Source organism: Siphateles boraxobius, unplaced genomic scaffold, assembly GCF_051911475.1.
Source record: "Siphateles boraxobius isolate OS27281-9 unplaced genomic scaffold, OSU_SipBor_1 31, whole genome shotgun sequence".
Classification (NCBI taxonomy): Eukaryota; Metazoa; Chordata; class Actinopteri; order Cypriniformes; family Leuciscidae; genus Siphateles; species Siphateles boraxobius.
The window spans coordinates 17,031,903-17,058,169 of NW_027508931.1; the positions used below are offsets into that span (position 1 = coordinate 17,031,903).

Sequence of the window (26,267 nt, forward strand, 5' to 3'; positions counted from 1 at the left end):
GTAAACCACTTGACTTTCATGCTTGATTTTCAGTCACAATTTCTTCAACAAACAATGGCCTTTGACTCTAGAAGCAACATGGTCAGGTGGTTTAACTGTTTTTGTCAATTGGCGTAACCAGTATTTTTCATAAAAATATAATTATATACAGGAACATTAATGTGGAATAAAATTGAATAATCTAGTTTAGTGTAATAATATGGTTTTACATAATTTGTCAAAGATTGTTTAGAAAACAGAGGTGTTTTCAGCATAATATGTCTTGCCAAATATTGCAAAAACACATTAAAATTACATTTAGAGATAACTCAAATAAAATCTATTTTCGTGTGATATATTAAAAGTATTTATTTCTAGATGTACACTTACCTACATGCCGTCCAGGTGGATAAAATATTTAATATTTCTCATTCTTTGGCCGTTACACCATTTGACACATTCAGGTACATGCAGTCTTAACTTTCGTAGCAAATGGTGCAAATGTCATTTTTAATTACATGAAATCAACATAAATACACATAATTATGTACATTTTAACATACCTGATGCATGATTTTAAAACAAGTTTTTACAAGATTTTCGAATTTCTCATCTTGACAAACCTTATTTGTCACTGACCCATATATATGACCTTGTTGAAGAGCTGTCACCCGACTTTCAGTTTGTGTCGAACCACAACGCAGAATTTACACCGGCATTACAGCTGTTAATAGCGCAACGTTTTTATGCAAATGGTGCGTTTCAAAACACTGTTGGAGACATGATTAATGTCCACAAATCCACGGCATGTCGGGCCATCCGCAGAGTATCACTGGCACTGAAATGCTATTTCATGCATAGTGAGTTTTTTACACTGTTAAAGAGTTGGATTCCCATGCTAAACATGGACAACGTTTCAAAAATTAAGTTGTACATTTGATGGAGTATTTCTGTGCCACAAATACTCCTTCCGTTTTGTCACAAGTTTCGGAAAGTTTTTTTCGAGTATGGGCGTGTGTGACGTCAGATGCTCCGGAATTTCCTTATACGGGTCCTAAGGGCACTTCTCCCGGAAAGGCGCGCGCGCACCTGTAGCCTAGAGCGAGAGAGCGAAAGCAGTATGCCCATTAAAGCGCTGTGCTCGGCTTTTGCAGATCGTCTAATGCTTAAGGATGGAGCAGTCCCAACGATAAAGTGTGTTGTTAACTATCGTTTAAGCACAGCAAGTAAACAACATTATCATGTATATTAATGCATCTATGGAGCATGCGATGTATGGTGTGTGTGTGTTTAAATACATTTGTTTAGCTGGCCACTGTAGGTGTCTGTTTGTTTATTGTAAAACCAAATCATGTCCAATAAACCACGAGTAAACACACACAAATGTTGTAAAACTCGCGCATGACATGGTGTTCTAAAAACACTGCACTCAAGTTCAAATCATTTCTACTTTTAAAAAACTCTCGAGACCTTGTGTTTTTCCCCCATTTCACTGCCCATACATCAAAAATGTATGGCTGAATCTGATTGATAGCCATGGTTTGTCTTGGGATGCCACAGCTTCCAGACGCTCTCAAAGCAAAAGCTTCACGCACTCGTGATTATTTAGCTCCGCCCTCACCCGCTCGTTTTTTTCCGGAAAGACTCAGTACAGCCTATTTTTCTTTTATAAATATAATAAAACTAAAGACTTTTTGGAGATATGAAGGATGCAATACTACTCTATAGGTACTCAAGATTAACATGAGATGAAGTGAGTGTTTCACCCCCCCCTTTAACTATTTTTTCTAGGTTTCATTGTCTTCATGGAGAGATACGGATGCACGCTGAGCGAGTCTGCACCGTAATAGCAGCGTGCACTGTCCTCCACATCTGCGTCACCAAGAGGATCCCTCTCCCTAGGCAACACCATCAGCCGGTGCCGGAGGAAGGTGTCGACCCTGTGGACCATGCAGGGCATGAAGATGTCGGTGGACGACTAGTCCGTACACGCATTATTAATGCTTTATAAGTGTTAACTATTGCTTCACTTAAAATAATTCTACTAATTATCTGCAGGTTGTAAACCATAAAAAATAGGCCACAAAGAAAGTCCAGTAGGTCTATAATAAACTTTTTTTTAAATGTACATATAATTGTCATTAATTCATTGCACACAATTTGCCATTAGGTTTATTTACAGAATTACAAAAGACCGCCCATCCTCTTCAGAAATAGGTGAAGATTACCTGTTTATCTGTTGTTGGAGCAACTGTATTTCTAACAATATTTTTTGTTTTTCAAGTTCCAGCTTTTCCTGCTCGGTCTGTAATTTATTTGTTTCAGCCCCCACTCTAACAATTTCTTTTTCAAGAAGTGTCTGCTGCATATTATACAGCCTCCCCCTCCCTTTCACCGGCGGTGCACCGCTGCTGCCTTCATACGAACTTTGTGGAGTGACTGGCGCCTCTATCGAGTCTGAAAATACAGAGAATCTGTCATAGGCATACTGTTATCTGACAACTAATAAAACTGTTATTGTAGGCTACTCTTATATATAGGCTACACACCTTCACAATTCACACTCTCGCTTGAGTGGTCGTCATCCATCTCTGGAGAGACAGCAGTTTCTAGGTCGGTACCGCCACTTTCCACACCGACCAAACCAATAAAAGCCGGGGAATCCTCTCCAAAGATATCCACAATTATGGTGCGAAGTTTTTGGGGGAGGACCCCCGCCGGTCGGTCCTCTTCTTTTGCTTTGCTCAGGAGGTCTTTCCACTTTTTCCTTACATCGCTCTTTGTCCGAAGGCAGCCGGAGTCAGAGCAATAGTTAATCGCTTCCGTTATCTGTCTCCATGTTGTTTGTTTCTTCTTGTTAGTTATTGCGTTTAATTGCTTGGCAGTCCGTGTGTGTCTGTGCTGACTGTACAGCTCTATTAACTTTCGTATCTCAACGTCGGTGAAATTTCCTTTCCTTTTTCTTTGATCCTCCATTGATACGGCTACAAGTTAACCAAACAGCGGAAGATAGTTTACAACGTAACCCCAGCAACGCACGCTGCTAGGCAACCGATATAGTTCCGTGGCCATTCACATGAACGCGCATCGCTAAGACCAGGCGTAGTTAAGCCTAGGCTTAAGTTTGTTTGGTGCAACCGACGTTAGGTCAACTCTAAAGACGGGTCTTAACTAAGACCTACTTAGCAGTTAGGACCAGGCTTAGTAAAGCCCTGTTGGTGCAACTGGCAGCACCTGCCTGTAAATGCGCAAAAACTGTTTCCAATGCAGTTTTGCGAAATATTTATTTTCGAATTGCCTGAAAAAACACCTCATGCGAGCGTAAAAACTTGTTTACGATAAATGGGAGTTTTTGCGAAATTGACGTGTTTCCATTAGGCGTATTTTCAATTCGCAATTTCAATTTGCACAATTTGAAGGGTAAAAAAAAAATGTACACCTTGTTTCATTACATCTATCTTTTAATGAATCAGAGTTTTTGAACGTGATCGTTGAATGAATATTAATGACTCACTCAAAGACTGTCCGTTGCCGCCACCTATTGGGATAACAATTTAACTGCGTGCTGAGTGACATCCTGTCTATGCGCAGAGACGAAGACGATGATACTGGTGAAATATCAGCAGAAAGCCTCTTGTCCAGTCAGATTCGAGGATCGGAACTAACTGTTAAAAATAGCCTAACGAGCTTATTGGAGTAGTGTAAGCTTTGATGCCTCTCGCGGTTCAAACAAACAGGGCTGGGCAACAAACTCAAGCTATTCCGACATTTCTCTTTAAAAATTGTCGTTTTAGACTTCTAATTCGTGACTGGTGTTTTGTTTTGCTCTATCCTCTGCAATTCCGCGTTCGTCATTAAGTTGTGCATCAAGGTCAAGGGTTACTCTTTCGCTGTAAATCGATGCGTACGGTCGTCTGTTGGAAGCTAGTTATTTTAGTTGAAAAATTTAATAATATATAATAATTTACTTTAGTATCCCCCCAGAGCCATGTGGAGCACTTTTATCATGGATGGATGCCCTTTGATGGACTTCAAAAAATATACAGTCGATCACTGCCATTATAAAGCTTGGAAGAGCCAGGACATTTTTTTAATATAACTCCGATTGTATTCATCTGAAGAAGAAAGTCATATACACCTAGAATGGCTTAAGGGTGAGTAAATAATGGGCTAATTTTAATTTTTGGGTGAACTATTCCTTTAAGGATGTCCACAATTTCAAACCGAGACTTACAGGTCCTCTGCGCTTGTCAAATTAATTTTGTCCCTGGTGTGAATAGGTTTGTACGGATTCTTTTAAGTTTAAAGTCTTGTTTGCGCTGAATATTTGCCCTTGGTGGGATAGAAAATCAAATCAAAATGGACTTGATGTACTTTCCTAAAGTGCATTTATGTTCTTATTTGAAATTATTCATCTGTGCATGTTAATCTACAGGGGAAAAGAGATTTGTTATCAGTTCTTAATAATTTTCTGACAAATTTTAAAATGGTTTGCAAATATAATTTCATGTTGACTTTATGAACAGGATTATGAAATTGTGTGTTCTATGGGTATGTCCATATGCCACAGAGATTATTACTGATCAAACATCACATTTATAGTAAAGCAGAGCATTAGCCTGAATAATTAGCTATTTTTGTGCCAGAAAAAGAACCTATGGTAGACGAACAGCTGTGGATTAGTTCTGCCCCCTATGTTTGTCGATTAGTTGTGTCTAGACTAGGGGGCGACAAAGACCCGTGTTTTGCATTAACATCCCAAATTCAGTCTCCATTCATGCTTCCTTCTGGCTCCAGTTCATTTTCCTTCGGTTTTCTCCTATGCGTTTCTCCCTTTATCTCCCTCACTCACACACCCATTTTCTGTTGTAACACTGGGAAAAATAGTCTAGAAGGCAATTTAGCTGGGAGGCGAGACAAATTAGTGGCTATTTGTGGGATTACATGACACATCCCCTGTTTCCTGAGTGATACAGAAATCATAATAAAAGCTTTGGAAATAGCACAGAGGCTAAATTAAGCGAGCAGAGCTCTCAGCTATCGGGTCTAAACGAATCAGAAATCATAATCATATTCAACGAGGACACAACAAATGAGAGAGAATGTAAAAGATCACTAACTATAGGCCTACACGTCTACTACTTACAGAAAGTCCAGATGGTGAGTTTCAAATATTGTGTAGAGTATTAGGGTATCATTGAAGTTTTACTCATGGAAGTTGTGAGTGACACACATGCATATATAATTATATATTTTGTTTTCTTAAGAAAGGTTTGCCTGTGCAAATGGTCCAAAAATATTCTAGGTGGTTGCTAGGGTGTTGTTAATTGTTTTCTGTGGTGTTCACTGTCCTGTGTGATTTTTATGTTAAAGGGTAACTAAACCCCTGGTCAAAGCCTGACTCCACCCACTGGCAATATTTGAAAAATGCTGGAAAAGTGGGCAGACCCCAGGTGAGATAGAGGGGACGAACCGAGGGCGGGGCTGAGCGGGGGGTTGGGGGGGGGGGGGGGGATCTGGGCACCTGAGACCTGCAGTGACAGCTGCTGTCAAACTAGCTAAAATGGAGTGACGCAAGTGTAAGCCTGTTTATTGGTCCAATGAGGGTTTCCAATAATACAGGTGAAGGTCTCTGCGTGTTACTGTCTTTTCTCGCGGCAAAGTATTTTTGATTAAATGCAATACATTTTATCTTATGTATTAACTCGTTTCATCTGACTCCATAAAATGAAAAGGTTTTTCAATGATATCTTTGCATCATTAAATATACGTTAATGTTTTACTATTCCTTTTAACTCCAATGAAAATAAAGTCAAAGTCTGTTAGAATAATCAAATATAACAATTTATTATGTCAGGTAAATGTATTATTACAATTCCATAATCAATTGAAAGATAATCAATGCAAACCATCAAATGTTCTAGAACAAAGAGGAAAAAGTTTACCCGACAAGAAATGCGTGAGGCTGAGAGTCTCGCAACTCTCAGCCTCACGGGCCGATCTCAGATATAGAAAAGGCCCTGAGCTCTCGCTGCGTTTCATTATATACCCAGACCTCATTTCAAATCTAAACATCATTCACAGTGGAAATTTACCTGTAAGTCACCATTTGCTAGCAGTGGAAAATTAGCATTCAGTCAAATAGTCGAATGTGTTAACTCAAAGAAACACCCTCCAGTATTGGAGGGTGTGGAAGATATTTCTTAACTTCCTAAGAACTTTATTACCTTTTGGGTTTACTTCTTTGGGAATGAGACATTTTTACCAGTCGTACCGAGACATTTCAAATAATACCAAATATGTATAAAACTAGATCATAATCATTCACATTAAACCATTTAGATTCTTGTGTGAGTTTGGGAGATCTCTGCCAGGATGAAGAATGGGGGACAGAAATGTAGATTAGGATGAGGGAGGTGAGACCTTCGTCTCAGTAGTGCATGAGGGGGAGTTAAAATGTTAATTTCCTTTGTTTTCTCAGAGAGTGGCCCTCTCTTAAAGTCCTTCAAGTTTTTCCAGTCTTACAGATTGGCCTCTTGACCACGTGGGTCAAATTCAGATGAACACTTACGTGGTCACAGTAAGACGGTTGTTGTAATCCTCGAGACGTAACTCAAAAATTGTCTTTGCAATGTTAGCATCTGTAGAAGCTCAGAGGGCTTTGTTCACCTGCAGAACACCTGGTCTCGCCAGGTGTATGTAGCTTGAGTTCAGCAGGTGGATGAATGCGTTCAGGTTTTCTTCTTGCGTTTCAGCCTAGAATGTGAGCAAAGTTCATAGAGTCAATCTGGACCTTTGTGACTTGTTCAGTCGACGTGTCATTCCTTCATAGAGAAACTTCTGCTTCTCTGGCACCTTCCCCATGATGATAATCTGACCCTTCTTGACCAATCCTGTCACCTTCAGCGGTGTGGTTGTCTGGGCAGACCTCGATGGATGAAGGGGCTCTCCTTGGCTTCACACTGCCTTGTGTGAGACATCTGAAAAGCATCTTAAATGTCCGCTTCACGATTGAACACATATGAACTTGAACTCGTGAAGAAATGCATAGAAACGCATAATGCAACAAAACCATGTCATGTTCAATGTAAAATACCATGTTCTTGTCAACAAGTGCGAATGGTACATCTGTCTCATATGTTTCTGAAGGTCCTGAATGGTAAGGATGTCTCATATTAAATATCCAATTCTTAAATATATATATTTTTTGGTCTGAATTATATAAAGAAAATGCAGCAAGAGGTCAGTGTAATCAAAGCAATCAAATAGATTCTATGGATCAAGAAGTCATGTAATAACAACAATACTATTCAATAAATGCATATGTATATAATAATCAGTGTTTGTTCAGGAATCTTCCAATGCCAGCCACTTATGCAAATCTAAGAAGTGACTTGGAACATGCTTAAATGTATTCAAGAATGGAGATTGTTCATTCCTTGCAACAGGTGCGAGAGTGTGTGTCTGTGTGTGAGTGTGAGAGTTTGTGTGAGAGAAAGAGAGAGAGAGAGAGTGTGTGTGTGTGTGTGTGTGTGTGTGTGTGTGTGTGTGTGTGTGTGTGTGTGTGTGTGTGTGTGTGTGTGTGTGTGTGTGTTGTTGGCTAAGTCACAGTCAATGACAGGGTAGAATTGTATGCATTGCACTGATTTGTGACTGTAGCCATTAATATGTATATTCCAGTGTTTTCCCATGAGTTGGCAGAGTGTTGTGAATCGCGTATGCTATGTCATGGGATCAGCTTTCCCATCCTATGTGTGTGAAGCTATCCGGATCTGTTAATGTGAAGATGTACAATAGGTCTTTAGTGAGGTGATCTTCTTATGATGTATAGTGTTCAGCCTGGATAGATTTGATCTATTCCAGGTGATGGTGATGTGAGGGTGTAGTGATGGAGGAGTGTGTTCAGTGTTCATGTCTAGGAGATGGGTGGAATCTAATCTATAATAATTGTGTTGTAAATTTAGTTCCAGTTCTATACTGGGAGGCCATGCTTATATAGTGGTGTGCTATTGTGTGATGTTAATGGCCTCTTGAAGTGTCTTTTCACCCATCTCCCGAGTCTTAGGTTATGTTCTAACAATCCCGCTGTCCTGGCTCTGATGCAGGTTGGGTCCGGCCCATCCTGGCATCCGTCCTTCAAGGAATTGCAGTAATACACCTGAGACAGAAACAAATGCAGAGAGAACCACAGTTAATTCTGATGTTTTCAACAGTTTCAAATTCAGACATGTGGAATTCTTCTCCTTGCTCCATTATCATGTCCATTCAGTGCAGTGTGTGACACCTAAAAGCTGCTCTTGCAGTGGAGCCTTCACAGTCTGCTGTGTCATGAGCATTAGAGCTCCCAGTTCTGCTGGGGAAATATTCTGGATTAACCAGAGTTTTTCAGACTCATATTTTTATAAAATCAAATGGGTCGATGCCCATGGCTTTATTTCAAAGTTGCTCTCTTTACAGTCAGATCTGTGGGCAGAAATTAGTTCACCTGTTTCGGCGCTGCCCGCTCAGCATTTGCTTTTCTGTGGTGTCATTCACACGTGTGCAGATCTCTTGTGACATGCAAAAGGCTGTGATACTTCTGTTCACACCCTCCTTGTAAATTTAGTTCTCTGATCAGATTCAATTTTAGTTGGTGCGTCCCAGTCAAGGATGATTTGGTTTGCTATTACCTGTGCCACACTTCTGGTTGTGTTTTTGTAAAGGCAAAAAATAAAAGCACATCCCCTCCCCTTTTGGCACTGGGTAGCAGGCCAATGAAATCGAATTGAAAGGATTAATGTCACACTTCTCCAATTAATGCCCTGCTTGGCGATTACAATATAATGTATATTATAATTTGAGTTATAATACAATTATATTATATAAATTAGGAATATAAATTAAATTATATTGTTTCTGGTCTCTAAAGAGTCTCTGGAACAACTTAGTTGTCAAAGTGTCAAAGCTGTACTGGTCAGTGCATTGTAGGCTATGTACAACAACGGCCAGGCTGATAGCCAATGAGGAATTCTGTTGTTGTTAACACCCAATGACCGCAAGCACATGCTAAACACATGGTCAAATCTCTGCTCATTCTCATGTCAATACATTTGAATATGAAAAGGTTTCTTGGCTCAGGGCTGATTAGAAGCACATTCGCGGTTTCTGATGTAGATTTCAAATGCCTGTTCGTTTAATTTAGTCTTTTTAAAGACATCATAAAGGCAACGTGGCCATTTTAACGTTTGATTATTCTATTTACTCTATTTTATATTTTCCCCGTTTTTAGATTAGGAAACTATGTCGCTTAGAGGTCCTCACGTTTTCTGTCTTAACGTTGGTCTCACGATCACAATCCGATCAGTTTCATCACAGAACAGAGGTAATTGGCTATATACCTGAGATTTGCCGTATTCACACATACACAATCAAAGGTACTTTCATAGCCCCCATGGAATTGCATCTGTCTGAATTTAATTTAGTCACTTTACCTCAGTAGAGGTTTTGGCCACCATTAAAGACACTAGTCGACCAACTTCACTTCTCTTATAATGGCTTTGGAATGGCCAAGCCCGTGGTGTCCCACGTCACACTTATCTGAAATAACGCTAAACCAAAATAGACAAAGCAGACGCACCCGAATCTAGGTCGGTCAAACAGCATTTCGCTCTTCTAGACGGAAATAACTCGTCTTTGCAAACCAAGTACACTTGAACCTGTGTAGAATATTGGTCGTCACCAATCTGATCCAAAAATTGCGGTAACATACGAATCCGTTTCTAATTGGGAAAATAATTGTAGAGCAATTCAGAATTAATTCAAACGTAACCCTTTATAAATGTAGGCGAAAAACAGCTCCCATAGAATGGAGAGGTAAAGTATGCGTTCTCTAAAGCTTGTTGTTTCTCTTTTGTAGATTTCAAATGCACTGTGAAAACACATTGTAACCACATGGCAATCCTATGCTCCTGTATAAGGAGGCAAACAAATTTCTCATAGACACGTTTACACAGTTTACACAAGATACATGGCCTAGAATGCATGGCATCTACAGCCTTAACCTAAGTGCTACATCCAACACTTACAGTTAAGCAATCATGTGTTTCAAAGAATAAACTTAACTAGCCTATGTGCACATATAGTAGCACAAACAACCATAAAGTGTGTTCTATGAGCACAATGTGTTAAGTACAATTACAAATCCAAAAATAAAAACTAAGCTTTTTAGTCCCATATCCTGTTAATCATCTTTGGGAGACACATGGTCATAGCATTTAGCTTAGCTTTGGAATCTGACGCATGGTCATAGCATTTAGCTTAGCCTTGAAATCTAAATTTTAACCTGTGATCATAATGTAATCCTGTTTTTTCCCCAAATTTGCTTTTCATAAACAAATGCATCGACTTGCCTATTTATATAAAATCACATGTTTTCCGATTGTTTACAAACTTAGAATTTTCTTTCTGTTGTTTGCTCATTTTTAATCACGTGTTGCTCGTTTGTTTCAACAAGGCCATGCAACAATGGAGAAAACATGCTGAGTTTAAATCTTGAGGCTCAAATTTACAGATCTTAATCGAATAATAGAATATAATTTGGAAGATGATTTCAAATTTTAGGTTTCGTTTCTCGTTGCGTAGGCAAACAAGGATATCTTTAAAATCTATTAACAAGGGGTTTCTTTCTTCATCTGCGCCGCCACTATCACGTCCTCACGTGTTTCAGTTCCGGACTAAACAAATGGCTTTCCGATCCGTAACAATGCAAACAACATTTTCTCAACACTTCTAAAAAAGGGAAGAAAAAGTTGACTTACCATAACGGCGGAAGAAAGAGAAGATGTTCAAACCTCAAGTTGATTTCAAAATCCCAATACTTTGCTGGATAAGACGTTGCTCGCTTGTGATGCGAGATCACGTCGAGGTCACCACTTTGTAAGCCTGTTTATTGGTCCAATGAGGGTTTCCAATAATACAGGTGAAGGTCTCTGCGTGTTACTGTCTTTTCTCGCGGCAAAGTATTTTTGGTTAAATGCAATACATTTTATCTTATGTATTAACTCGTTTCATCTGACTCCATAAAATGAAAAGGTTTTTCAATGATATCTTTGCATCATTAAATATACGTTAATGTTTTACTATTCCTTTTAACTCCAATGAAAATAAAGTCAAAGTCTGTTAGAATAATCAAATATAACAATTTATTATGTCAGGTAAATGTATTATTACAATTCCATAATCAATTGAAAGATAATCAATGCAAACCATCAAATGTTCTAGAACAAAGAGGAAAAAGTTTACCCGACAAGAAATGCGTGAGGCTGAGAGTCTCGCAACTCTCAGCCTCACGGGCCGATCTCAGATATAGAAAAGGCCCTGAGCTCTCGCTGCGTTTCATTATATACCCAGACCTCATTTCAAATCTAAACATCATTCACAGTGGAAATTTACCTGTAAGTCACCATTTGCTAGCAGTGGAAAATTAGCATTCAGTCAAATGGTCGAAGGTGTTAACTCAAAGACACACCCTCCAGTATTGGAGGGTGTGGAAGATATTTCTTAACTTCCTAAGAACTTTATTACCTTTTGGGTTTACTTCTTTGGGAATGAGACATTTTTACCAGTCGTACCGAGACATTTCAAATAATACCAAATATGTATAAAACTAGATCATAATCATTCACATTAAACCATTTAGATTCTTGTGTGAGTTTGGGAGATCTCTGCCAGGATGAAGAATGGGGGACAGAAATGTAGATTAGGATGAGGGAGGTGAGACCTTCGTCTCAGTAGTGCATGAGGGGGAGTTAAAATGTTAATTTCCTTTGTTTTCTCAGAGAGTGGCCCTCTCTTAAAGTCCTTCAAGTTTTTCCAGTCTTACACAAGTAGCTTTGCAACAGAGCGGTCATTTGAAGTCGAGAACTTTTCTCCCCCACCTTCACCTGAAGTGGAGGAGGGTGAATTGTCTGTGGACACCAGCTCAAACTGCGGTCTTGACTCCCGCATCGCGATCGGCATCCGATTATTCTTATATTCAGTCATTTTGAGGTAATTTTTTCCAGGATTATTATTACTATTACGTTCATTATATTTTGCTGCTATGTGAAAAAAATAATCAGAAAAACGCGCCGGCGCGTTTGTCGACACCAGAGGATTAACTTTAGCCTAATAAGAAGGAACATAAATTGTGATTAAAAATATATGCTCACTCACATCATGACGCCGCTGCGGTGGTGGAGTTCATGCAGGTATGAAGAGCAGCGTTTGGCAGCGTGAGCTGTGTGGAGAAGCCCATTTCCACCTCCATTGCGTTGGAGAAGCAATCCCACGTAAAATGCAGGTTGCACACTGGAGCGATAGGCGAGAGTAACTACCTAGGCTACACGAAATAATCTAAATAACTATATAAATGCTATGCTAACTAGATGCTAATATATACAGTATCTATCCTGATTGTTTTCAATACTCGTAATTCCAACTCCTGACTCGCTACAGTAGTTTTGACGGAACCAGATGCTTTTATACCAGGGGCTGCCAAGGGCGTGGTGAGCTCGCAGCAAGGGCGTGACCGAGTGACGTCAGAGAGTATTCTACGTCAGAGAGTACCCCTACTGCAGGAGCTTTCCGTTTAACCTGTAGAGGGCAGCACTCAGACGTTTTTACACCATATATTTGAAAATTAAACACTTTATACCCAAATGTCAAAAAATGTACTCGAATCAATGAACAGCATTTATGAAGCTCCATTCTTACAGATAATTAACTAAAAAAAGTTGTTTTAGTGTTTAGTTACCCTTTAATGGTGCTAAAAAATGAAACTTGAATGAATTAAAGTCATTTAATATTTGTATTTTACCTTATTTCAACTCTATTTTAATGAACACATGTTTTTAATAGTTTTATTTATTATAAATTAAATATCGTCTTATAATATTTTAAATAATATAATATATAGGCTGTTCTAGGTTGTCCTGGTTAGGCCTATTAGTGGTCACCACAAGTGTTTTTTGACATTTGACATTTGTTATGACATCCGCTTCATTACAATGCTCTTGACAACTTTCATTAACTCTACAATAAGTAAATCCACCTCACCAGCTAATTACTCTTCGACAGCGATGTCATACAAATATATAGAGCTACCGCAAAAACAGAAGTTCAAACACAAAATTCTAAAGATGTCTAAAGATGTTTCTCTGGTGCATACAGTCTATAATGTTTCTAGGTTATTGCTAATAGGATTATTCTAGGATTGCTACAGTGTTATTTGTGATTACTAGATGGTTGCATAGAGTGTTCTGGGTTGCTAGGGCATTGCTAGGTGTTGCTATTGGATTGTAGGTGATTGATCCTCCTTCAGTGTGCGTCTGCTATTTTTTCCTTTTGTTTTATGGTTCAGCAAATGAAAATGGTGCATCTGATCAGTAAAGTATAGGGGTGTAACAATATATCATGTCACAATATATCGCAATACAAAAATTCAACAATATGTATCATGGTAGTTCACCCAAAATAACATTTCAAATTCAAGTTTTCAGAGTTTTAGTGTCAGTACTACATTTAACTGCTATATATAATCAGAGCCGATCCGCCCTATACGCTCACTACGCAAAATGCGTAGGGCCCCGCAAATTACTCAAGGCCCCGCCTCCCCCTCGTGCCATAGCGCGTCAATTAATGTTTACAACATCCATGACAAAATTAAGTGAAACTATTCTTCTGGTCACGAAAAGAGGGGGGAAAAAACATGAGAGTGAATTGCGGGAATAACAATCAGGTAAACTTGTGTTCTCTCCTCTCCAAGTTTGATGTCAGCAAAGTTAAGTTTATGTGCATTTCTACTGTGTTTTTTCGGTCTTGCTAACCTAGCTGGGCAGGCAGTCAGTGCATCTCTTGCATCACTTTGTGCCTGACAAAAGTGAGAGTAAAATACAATTATTTATTACGTTTGTTTTTGATGAACGACAAAGTGCAACGGTGTTTGTTTACTGCAGCTCGGAAAAGATAACCGCGTCGCGTGTGTTATCATGCGTTCATATGCGCGCGCACGAAATGAAACGCGCATTTTTCAAGCAGAAATATATGTGGAGACCACGACCAGACATACTGTACAATATATGGGCGTGAATGATGGCACTCCTCATCAAAGTACACATTATACAGTATATACTTTTAAAACAATACACTGATTATCTAGTCTCAGTCAATGTGTAGTTAAAAACTCTAAAGAACTGCACTAATTATACAAGATGGAAAGCAATGTATTGACAATTTGACTACTGATTTATTGGCTATATTGAATTTTAAATGTTGAATAGCTAGCTGGACATACTGGTCAATATGGATGGACATCCCTCAGTAAATATTAATCATAAATCAAAAATTGCTTCAACATGCATAATAAAAAAAACCTTTAACATGCTATGGCAAGCCATTTTAGATTTTATTCATTTTCAGTTCATGCATTTTTGATATCAATAATTTTTTTTTTACTATTTGCAATGTGAATTCTTGATTATTTTTACTATAGGGCCCCTTAGTTACATTTTTATTAACCAATGTCTATTTTTGATATCAGGAATTACATGTTCACTTGTACAAAAGTTAATTTTTTATATCAATGATGTCATCACTCACAGGGATTATTGATATCTGCATCATTAGTTCACTAGTTAAATATTACAAGAGCCAAGTCATAGTATTAATAGTATTTTATATTTGAAAATGAATAAAAGGAAATTGGGAGCCAGTTTGAATGGGTCTGATGCAGCTTATAAAATGAGTTATCTATAATTTGCAGGTGCTATGCTTAAGTTTGTCAGTAGAGGAGATGCTGGATCATCAGCCAATATTCTATAGAAATACTCTATTCAATAAATATTGTTTGTTTGAACCTCATTCTGTTCTATATTTTTGTACTTATTCTTTGACTGTTTTGTTTAAAGGAGGGAGGATTGTATTGGGAGCACTGAAGTGTCAGGTGTGACTGCGTGTAAATGGCAATCGGTTTACATAGCTTTTGCCAAGTAAGACATGGTCCTGGATCAACATATTTTGTTGATCCTGGATCAACATTCCTGTCCCAAAATGTAGTCCTTACCCAATCCCTACCCTTAAACCTAACCCTACCCATAACTTTTCCCTAAAATCAGAGGGTAATGATCAGTGAATAACACTGATGTTTAAGGACTTCACCCTGATTCTAAGCCTAAACTTGACATAAACTGTAAACTTGTCCCTCAAATCTGATTGGTTGATTGGAAAGTTGATCCAGGATCAACAAAGATGTTGATCCAGGAACATGTGGTACTTGGTGAAATCACGTTCACCCACAGGGTCAGGTAGAGGGCCCCTTAGCAGAATTTTGCTTAGGGCCCCAGGAAGGTCAGGATCGGCACTGTATATAATGTTGAATATAATGTATAATGCAATGGGGGGATATTTGTTGGTCCAAATGTCTTATGTTACCAGTAAAAAGTGGCCTACATTATTTTAAATATATCATGTCAGTGACAGAGTGCAAGCATGTTTGTTTAAAATAATTATGTATTTTCAGCTTCAGAATCATGAATATTTTTATTCTGGTGTCACCATTGTCCTGTGCATTGGGTTATCAGCACCAAGTCCAAGTCCAAGCCGATTCATTTACACCCACAATTTAATACCAAATTTAGCATTTTAATCAACAGTATATTTTTTGTTAAAGGACAAGTTCGGTATTTTACACTTAAAACCCTGTTTTAAGATCGTTTCTGATGAAATTGAACGGTTAAGATTGAAATTTGGACAAATGCTGCTGTCCCTGGTGTAAATAGGTTTGTACGCATTCTTTTAAGTTTAAAGTCTTGTTTGCGCTGAATATTTGCCCTTGGTGGGATAGAAAATCAAATCAAAATGGACTTGATGTACTTTCCTAAAGTGCATTTATGGTCTTATTTGAAATTATTCATCTGTGCATGTTAATCTACAGGGGAAAGAGATTTGTTAACAGTTCTTAATAATTTTCTGACAAATTTTAACCGGATTATGCAATTGTGTGTTTTATGGGTATGTCCATCTGCCACAGAGATTATTACTGATCGAACATCACATTTATAGTAAAGCAGAGCATTAGCCTGAATAATTTCGGAAGAATCTTTTGCAGCGATTTTTGTGTGAGCATATCAGTGAACACCCCAGACCACTCGGTGAGTTTCACAACTTTGTAAACTAAAGTTTAGTGCATTTTATGAATGATAATGTTCCAGTGCCCCTATGAAACCATTGTGGAGGTTGGGGGGTGCTAACACAGAAACCTAAAATTCTCGGGACAGCAGCATTTGTCCAAATTGTAATCTTAACCGTTCTATTTCATCAGAAACGATCTTAAAACAGGGCTTTAAGTGTAAAATACCGAACTTGTCCTTTAACCTTTTACTATGTCTTGGAGTATCGCACTATTATCGTATCGTGAGTTCAGATGATATGTATCGAATCGTGACATTATGGTATCTTTACACCCCTAGAGTAAAGTGGCCGCACACTCTCCTCAACAACACACGATTTAAGCAATAATGTAGCCTATGTCTGGAGCACAAAAACTGCAGGACGACACACGCTCAACTTTAATATGTTAAATGTTAGAGGTTTGTTCAAATCCCTATGAGCACCAGCACTAGGGATGCTTACCTTAGAAAACATGACGTTAAAGGATGAATGAAATGGACTGAATGAGAGAAGGAGAGCAAGATGTTGAGTGCAGGTTTAATAGCTGCAAGTCAATCTTATATTTTGTTACACACACACATTCAACCCGCCTTCCTGTAGTGTGTCTCATCCCTTCCCATCCTCCTCTCTCTCTCTCTCTCTCTCTCTCTCTCTCTCTCTCTCTCTCTCTCTCTCTCTCTCTCTCCTCTCTCTCTCTCTCTCGTGTCACGTGTGCAGGTCTGTGAATCGCAGCAGCGGCTTTTGTGCGTTTCTTTCTGTTTGAGTGAGAGAGAGGCTCAGGGCTGCACTCCTCTAAGGGCTTCTCGTACTCTCTCTCTCAGCACACATTCACACACGCACACACGTTCATCCAGACAGGGGGCATTCACCATCCCAGACACACCGTCTGCTGCCCAGCGGAGCACTGCGATTTCCGTCTGGGAGAGCCTGGCGGAGAGGAGGGGATTTTTACCCAAGATCCTTCCGTGATTTGCAACAGCATGCGCCCGCCGTGCCAGACTTCATTCCAAGGTTGAGTTGAGCACAGCCGCTGTAGCAGGCGACGAGGGAGGAATGGATCGTGGAGAGAGCAAAACGTGGAACTGAGGGCTTTTACGTTGTCAGAGGATGCTCTGTGCTTCACGGCAAGACGTTTAAGAGTTCGTTGGACGCTCCTGTGCTGTAGTGGATGGATTTTACGCGCTGTCGGAGAGGGTATGTATGTCTACTTCACTAAGTTAAGCTGTTGCATCTTGAACCTTAAAATGCACTTGAATGGATCATGCATTTGCTTTCTGCATCGTGTGTCCATGCATCCGTGGATCACTTTTGAGCATTCTGTCATTAGACTTTGTGCGTTGTTCTGGGAAGAGGGGGCGGGGGTACGTCCGATGCTTTCAGCCCGTTGTTGCTATCAGCGCATTTCTCTCTGATGAACATCTGGTGGCATGTTCTCGCAGGCAGAGAGGGATGATTAAAGCACTCGCTGGATTATCATCGAGAGAGCTTTCAGATTCCCGCAGCTCTGATTTGTTGCATTTCTCAGCTAAAGCCTGCACTGAGAGCATGCATAGCGCTTAGCGTTTGTTTAATGCATGCATGCATGTGGATGCATGCCGGGACAGAATCCCTGATGAGTGATATCCATCACTTCTCGGTCAAGGTGCATCAAAGTCAGTCGTCTTCATTTTTAAAATGAATGCGATTTTAAGGTTTAAATGTGGACAGGGATCTGTGCATGCCAAGGTTTAGCGGGGTGATGACTGAATGTGAGATGAGCAACGGATTGTAATTGTGTTAGTGGGTGGGGCTCTTTCTCACTCTCTCGCTGTCTCTCATCCCTCTCTCTCTATCTTAAATATGCATCAGGAGGGACTAGGTTGTCAGAGGAGTGTCTGTATGTGAGGTATGGGGTCAGAGCCCTGCGTCTACATCGGATCGATTATCCATGTCTTTTGCATCTCAAGCTCACCGCCAGCCAAACATGAGATCGTCTTTCCTCGGGAGAGAGAAAGCGAGAGTAGCTAATGAGCTGCCTGTCTTTATGAAGCATTCAACAACATGCTGTCAAGCGCAATGATTTGGAGCAGCTACATAATACATGAACTAAACTAATAAATGACTGAAAAAAGAAAATTATAAATAAATGCACATACCTCAGAGGGTGCTTTCACAATCAGGCATTTGGCGACCACCTGAGTCAGTTCCATTTGGATAGTGAAAGCAGTGTTCTGAAACCCATTTTCCACACGTGGATCTGCAGAAAGTTGGTTTAAGATTTGGTTGTTGTGAATGGCACAGTTTGCCATTCACATGAATTTGTATTCTAACTAGTGGAACTGGAGAGTAAAATGTTATTGCTCAGAGGTTGCTCTTTCATAATTCAGAACTTAAAACACCTTGTTAAACTGCTTAAATGAAATAAAAATAAATAGGCTACAAATTAGTTAATAAGAAGCATATAGAGCTATAAAATGAATGTCGATAGCAGCTCAGATCATTTGTTGAGAAATTGGCATAAGTAGGGTGTTGGTCATCTCTAAGGGCTTAACTCTTCTTAATTCTCCTTTCCACAAGATCTTGGAACATGTATGCAGGGTTTTGCCCCCTTTCAGAATTGAGACATGAGAGCATTAGTGAATCAGTTCAGTTCTTCCACACCAGAGTCAGTAAACCATATCTTTATAGACATCGCTTTGTGCACAAAGTCATTTTGAAATAATTGCATGGCTGTATGCTTGATTTTATGGTGTAGCTCAAATAACAAGATGTGTTCATTTGTAGTGGTGTCACATACATTTGGTCAATTAGGGTATGCAGATAGGTTTGTTAGGCAGAAACACTTATTTGTCATTAGCTATCCAAATAATGTGACTCTGAATCAACATAAATTTCAGTTTATGTTTCAAAAGCATGTTTTTCATTTACACCAAATCCAGTGAAATTTGATTAGCACTGTAAATTAAAAGTTGATACCTGTTGGGGGTGTGGTGGAAATACTGCGGTTACTCTAATCACATTTAATTGTCTCATCTGTATGTTTCAGTAGATTGATTGATTGAGCTCTGTAATGCTGTAATAGTTTAATAAAGAGACAGTGATTTTAGCCATTAATCACAGAAGAGCTAATAAATTAATTGGAAAAGGAAGTTAGAAACCTCTGGTCTCAGCATTTGCTTCCACTGCCCAGTTACCCAAACTTTTTTCTGAGTGGACATCAGAAATTATCTTGACAAATGTCATTAGGTCCAAAGTCGTAATCATGCCGTATGCTGGAGTTTTACCAGCCAAATACTTAGTTTAATTAAAAGTATCAGAGAGTCTGGTGATTGTGACATTTGGCTTCCATGTTCTAGCGTCTGTTATTGAGTGGTTTGGTTGTGTTGAATAGATAGTAAAAATTATGCCAAAAATCTAAATGATCCTTAAAAGCTTTATTTATATGAAAAATGTAATTTTAGAAAATAATGCAGAAATACAGAAACACTGCAGAATTTTTTTTTTTTTTATCGAAATGTTTGTCTTGTTTTTAGAAACTTATTACAGTTTAGATCAGATGTTTTCAAATAATTTTGATCTTGAAATTAAAATATTTTGCAGTTTTTTTCTTGGGCTATGCAGAAATCTAAGAAAATATATTGAAATATATGATTAAAACAAGAAGAAAAAATGGTATTGTTTTCAACAGCGGGGGACAAATTAAACCTAATTGAACAATCAAAATTCTTTAAAAAATAAGCCTTTTTTATCTTATTTACATAAATTTACCTGATAAACATACATATCTTGTTTTAAGGATGTTTAGATATTTTTAGTCAAAAACAAGACAAAAGTACTGATGGTCAAATTATGTGTGACTTTGTCAATAATGTTTGAGTTAGTGTACAAGTTACATTAGTTATAATGTACATTATTACACACACACACACACACACACACACACACACACACACACACACACACACACACACACACACACACACACACACACACACACACACACACACACACACACTGTCACCTGGTCTGTTCTGCATTAAAGGTCAAATGTGCTATCTAATTCCATACAGAGGACAATTGCTATGTTTGTGTAGCTATTTTCACTGACAGATATTTATAAATTAACATGTATAACTATAGATTTTTAACTGTATCTAATTAGATGCAACAAGTGGAGCCTTTAGTGGAGTGATGCATAATGACTTTATTACTCACCTTTTACCTCCATTTATGAATAACATGAGCTTCCAGACTAAACCATTCTTGTCTGAATGATTGATTTTCAAACATATGCCACTTCTTTCCCATTGCTTAGAGGGTCTTGTCCTTTACAATTAAGTTTATTGTTCAGGTTAATAATCATATTGTGTTTTTTTTGTGCATTTGAACTGCACTGTTCAGCTGTGCTCATTATGTAGGTACCTTGCCTGTAGTAGGGATTATTGAGATACTACATGTGGCAAAAGCCAGTTTACAGTGGTGTAACTTGATGATTAATGGTTATATTGCCCTACTAAACAGACACGCCATTGATCATGATACAGCTAACAAACTGCGTACTTCTCATTTTGAAGCTTGTTGTTAGGAATACATAGATTTGTACAATAATATAAACACAGGCATTCATGTTAGGATGTTTAGGGGATTATTGGCTCTCCAAAACAATACTATTGTGGCACAGAGTCTTCTCTGGTTTTTGTATAAATAAGAAGGTTCCCTCAATACTCCCAAAACGTGACATGTCTAGCTCAGCTGAATTGTATTTGAGAGCCTTATGAGAAGCGGCCTATTAAATTGGGGCTCTTGAAGAATTGTTCAGTGATTCATCGTGCAGTACAGTGTAGTGTTATGCATTTAACATATTGACCTTCAGTGCAAACTAACTCAAAATTTTTCTTTTTTTTTCTTTTTTTCAGAGATATGAGCCCTCTTCTGAAGAACACCCTTGAATATTTCCCTCACTGAGGATGTGCATCCATTTCTGCTCAGAACAACCACATCTGAGGTCACTTCTTCTCTAGACCCTCTTATACCTCAGGGTTGACTTTCAAAATTCATAAGTGTCTGCGTGTTTCCCGTTGAGCACCGCTGGATTTGAGACCAGTTTTGCTTCACTGCATCCAGAGTGCAAAACTGCTGAAACATCTCCCTCCATGGTTTCTGCCCATTTCAAGAAGCTATCGTCTTACATCGTAAAGATTTGCAAAGGAATGTTTACAAAGAAACTGGCAACTGCCACAAAGAAGAAAGAGAGCAGCGAAAACAAAAAAGAACCGAAAACGTCCCCTGACCTGCAACCACGGAACCCAACATTCTCAACCACACTGAAAAGCACAGTTAAAAAAATCTCCAAATGCTCGTCGGCACGCAATATATCTCTTGAGGAGGATGATGGAAAAAACGACTGTTCTTCTCTCTCGCCAACATTCAGTTACCGTGTAGCAATTGCCAATGGTCTGTCAAAAAATGCCCTCTTTCTGAACAATAATGAATTTCATGAGGTCTTGTCAATTGATAGTGATTACTCTGACTCTCTAAACGAGGCAAAACTTGTCCATAGATTCGATGAACAAAAAGCTTTTACAATGCCAGTAAGAAGGAACAGGAAGAGTTTGATTAGTTTAGCGCCCTCTGATGGCAGCTCGGAGGGAGAACGGGGAGAGCGCAGCAGTCTCCAAACTCTTCGATTGGGCGCCCTGAAAAAGCTGAGGAAATGGAAGAAGAGCCAAGAATGTGTGTCCTCAGACTCAGAGGCCAGCAACTGGAGAAAGACTCTTGGCATCAGAAGCAAATCTCTAGACCGGGCTGGCCGACAGCAGAAAACCACTACCCTAGAGCCGGGATCCAGCTCGACGGGATGTATCAGTCAGACTCAGGATGTGATGGAGATGATCTTCAAAGAACTTCAGGGAATCAGTCAGATTGAGTCTGAGCTCTCAGAGCTGCGAGGGCACGTTAACGCCCTCAAAAGCTCCATTGATGAGATCTCCAGCAGCGTGGAGGTGGTGCAGAGTGAAATCGAGCAGCTCCGAACAGGTTTTGTGCAGTCCAGACGTGAGACTCGAGACATCCATGATTACATTAAACAAATTAGCCAACAGACCAACAAAGCTGCTCTGAGATTTCTAAATGTGCCTGAGGAGAAGTATGAAAAAACAGAAGAGCTTATTTATCAAATCCTGAAAGAGAAAATGGGGTTTGCCGAAGCACGGAAGACATTTAAAATTGAACTGGCCCATCGACTAGGGCAACAAAGAGAATGTTACAATGCTAAACCTCGACCAATTGTAGTTATATTTTCAAGCCCACAAGACAGGGATTTAGTTTTGAAAAAGTGTTATAAGCTTAAAGGAACTGGAATATCCATCTCGACCGATAGTTTAGTACATGATTCAAAAGAAAAGAGAGACAAGCCAATGGCTTCCTCTCAGACGTATGAAAGCATGGACATCAAGGTCTCAGCCAAAGACAAGGCTGAAAGTGATGACTGGGACTCCATGGAAAGTGACAAAGAGCTTGATGAATTAAACAAGAACAAATATGCAATTGTGTCCAAACCACCCCCAAAAAGTAAATCTGACAAGAAAAAGTCTCACGATCACCGAAGGACGGCCGATGACTCTGCCTACTCTGTGCACTATGCGGATAATACAGCCTACGATGACCAAGACAAGCAAAGTAAGTCCTACTACTCGGACATAACACCTGGATGGCTTTCTCAAAGCGACTACTCCACTCCCAAACTCAGTCGGTCTGAATCTGACTGCTCTAAACTTTGCCAGTCTTACTCTGAGGATTTCTCAGAGAGTCAGTATTTCAGCAGAGTCAATGGCTGCTCCTTGCTTTCCTCCTCAGATCAAGAACTTTGGCAACGGAAGCAGGAAGACATGGCATCCTCCTGGTACGCTAGTCCTCCCAGTCAAACTCTGAGCCAAGAACGACCTTATGTGGAGCATAATGAAGTTGAAACCACTGAGACAATTGACAGTGGTGTGAGTAATGGTCTCGTTTGTATATCAGGGGACAGGAGCCATTACAGTGGGTCTCAGCTGTCGCTGCAGGGTGACCTCTCACCATGGAAAGATTGGCATCACCTTGAACAAGGTACTGATTCCGGTTTGGACGCTTCAACTGAGCAGAACATAATCTCTGAGATCAGTAGTCCCTTTGACCCTGTAGCTAACCCTGGTTTCCCTGAGAAAATTACTAAATGCCTTGAGGTTGATTTACAATTTGAAGGTGAGACCTTTCTGACACTAGATAGCACTCCTGAGACAGGCCAATACCAAGATATAGATATTGAATCTAAATTTTTAGAACCTGAGCTAGATCTTGAGCCAGAACCAGAACAAGAACAAATGGCACAGCGATTACCTGAACCAGAACCTGAACAAGAGCCAGAGCCAGAACCAGAGCCAGAGCCAGAGCCAGAGCCAGAGCCAGAGGTTGTGATTGAACCCATAGCAAAACCAGTACCTAGACCTGTGGCTGAACAGCAACCTGAAAAGAAGCCCAAGACCAAGAAGATCCAAGCTAAGCCTGAATCAGCTCCACAAACTTTGCAGCGGCAAGATGTGAACCACCTCCAGCAGGGCCAGAAATCTTCAGCCATGTACCGGAGCCAGAGTGAGATTAGAAATGAGAAGGTGGAGGACGTCCCCAAATCATGGAGTAGCAGGCTTAGCATAGACCTCAGTGAAAAATCCTTTGGCTTTGGAGGTTTTGGATCCACTTTGCAAAGAGCAAAGTCAGCTTTGGATTTTGTATGGAATAAAGGCCCCCAAAGCACCAGCGCCCCGGTTGAAGAACCGAGCAACACCTCATTCATGGGCAGGTTCAGAACCATGTCCCAGTCCACAGCGAACAGCTCCAGCACAACCATTGACTCTGATGTCTACACAGAACCTTTCTATTACAAGGCAGAAGATGAAGATCAATCTACTGAACAACCTGTGGACAATGAGACACATTATGTTGAGGTGATGGAACAAGTGCTAGCCAATTTGGAAAACAGAACAAATGCCAACGAGGCTGAGGAACAGTACCAAGACGAGGAATACAATGTCTCGCAAGAATATGACATCTCTCAAGATGGTAACCTTGTGTTGGAATATGACTGCAGCCTTGATGAACAATATGATGAGGAATTCAGTGAGGAGTATGACGACAATCCCATGACTGAAGACACAGCAGAATATGAGGTAAGTCTGGTGGATTATGTGGAAGTAACCGAGGAACCAGAAGCAGAGATTGAAGAACAGGAGGAAGGCAAAGAGGAGGTGCAGGAGGTTCAAGAAACATCAGAAACAAAGGGAGCAGATGAGGGAGAAAAGACTGTAGAACAAGAGGACGAGAACAAAAACGTTACAGAGGTTCCTGTGCAGGAAGCACCACCCAAAAAAAGGATACGTCCCACCTTCAAAGAGGCAGCACTGAGAGCTTACAGGAAGCAGATGGCTGAGCTGGAACAGCAGATTCTGGCAGGAGGTACGATCCAACCAGTTATTTGTATTTTATATCCTAACTGTGCAGAATTGCTTATACATAGTTGTTTAAAATTGTTTCTTGAAGGATTTTAGTCTAGGTTTCGGTCAGTGAGCGATTGATTGAGTCATTTGAGGTCCACCATTGTCCATAAATTATGTCTTTCTCAGGTCTTGGTTCCTGAATACCCAGACACTATTAAAGGGTTGTTCTGATGGACAGGAGGATGATTACTAGATTTTGATGTTGAGTGGTTAGAATTGGTGATTGATTTTGTGTTTGTGTGTGTGGTTGTCCAGCATATCAGTGTTCAGGTGAAGGTGAATATCAAATTTTGTGGCCTTCATTAATCCTAGAGAAACAAATCAACATCAAGATTTTTATTTATATTTAAGCATTTATTTTTTAAAGGAATAGTTCCCACATATAATAATGTTCTTATTATTATTTTAGGGCTGCAACAACGAATCGATAAAATAGATAAAAATCGATTATTAAAAGTATATATAAAGTATTATATAAAAGAACTCTGCAAACGCGAGAGAAACCGAGTGTGTCCGAGATCGCGCGAGAGAGGCCAAGTGTGTCTGCGCGCAAGAGAGACTGAGTGTGTCTGCGCACGAGCGACAGTGCACGAAAGAGACTGAGTGTGTCTGCGCGTGTGAGAGACTGAGTGTGTCTGAGCATTAGTAAATTGGTACATGCTACATAGGAATTTGGACAACATGGACAACAATATAAATAAAAACAATTAAATTCTTACCACTGAATTAGCAGACTGTGATTTGAATCAGATAGACAGAAGATGAAAACACTTTCTTGTCTGTCCCAACCAAGTACCACTACAAGAGGAATATTTTTTCCACAATTTGCAGCACTGAATTTTTCAATCTTTACTCTAAATGACTTCACTATATGCTCGGAGAGGATGAGCTGCAAAATACCTTACACACCATAGGAGGTGGTCAATCCATTGAATTTGTTTTTTTATATTATTTTATATTGTATTTATATTTTATATACATTGTATTTATAATTAATATTAGGATAGACTAGATATATTATCTTCTGTTATAATTATTATTATTGCTATTTTTATTACCTATTATCCATGTGCGAGCCATGCATTTTGTTAACGATTATAAAATCTTTGACAAAAAACAAGTTTGTGAGTGTGTGCATTTGTGAGTGTGAGAGTTTGTGAGTGTGTGCGAGTATAGTGTAGAGAACAAGTTCTGACATTCAAAGAAATCCTGTTAAGTTTTCTGATTTTTCTTTTTCTTTATTTTTTATAAATTATTTATTGTTCTGACAGCTCAGGTCCCTTTAAACAAAAAAAATACATCTTTTTGTGCACTTTATTTTTAAAAAGCCTAAATATTTGGCAGATGTAAAGCATACATGTGGATGTTTTTAGTGTTAGTCCATTTTTTTTGTACTGGATTTTTTGCACTGTCAGTTCTGTTTTAGAATAAAGGGTTGGAAATGAATGCTTTTAATCGACAGATTAATCGATTATTAAAATAATCGTTAGTTGCAGCCCTAAATTATTTAATCTCACTCATTGTTGTTACACACCCGGATTAGTTTTTTTTTTCTAGCTTGGAACATAAAAAGACAATTTGATGGATGTTTACATG

The 26,267-nt window shown here is 39.3% G+C and overlaps 1 protein-coding gene and 1 long non-coding RNA gene across 3 annotated transcripts in view; one reads left to right on the top strand and one right to left on the bottom strand.

Annotated features, from left to right (window-relative positions):
• The window catches only part of LOC143697004 (uncharacterized), a 222,041-nt gene that overhangs the window by 45,961 nt on the left and 149,813 nt on the right, over positions 1-26,267 (bottom strand). The window lies entirely within an intron of this gene.
• unc13c (unc-13 homolog C (C. elegans)) overlaps positions 16,915-26,267 on the top strand; it is a 265,168-nt gene continuing 255,815 nt past the window's right edge. For both annotated transcript variants that reach the window (XM_077193956.1, XM_077193957.1), the window contains exons 1-2: positions 16,915-17,358; positions 21,060-24,630. In XM_077193956.1, coding sequence (XP_077050071.1) covers positions 21,297-24,630 — 3,334 coding nt within the window. In that variant the 5' untranslated portion in view covers positions 16,915-17,358; positions 21,060-21,296. The remainder of the gene's footprint in view (positions 17,359-21,059; positions 24,631-26,267) is intronic.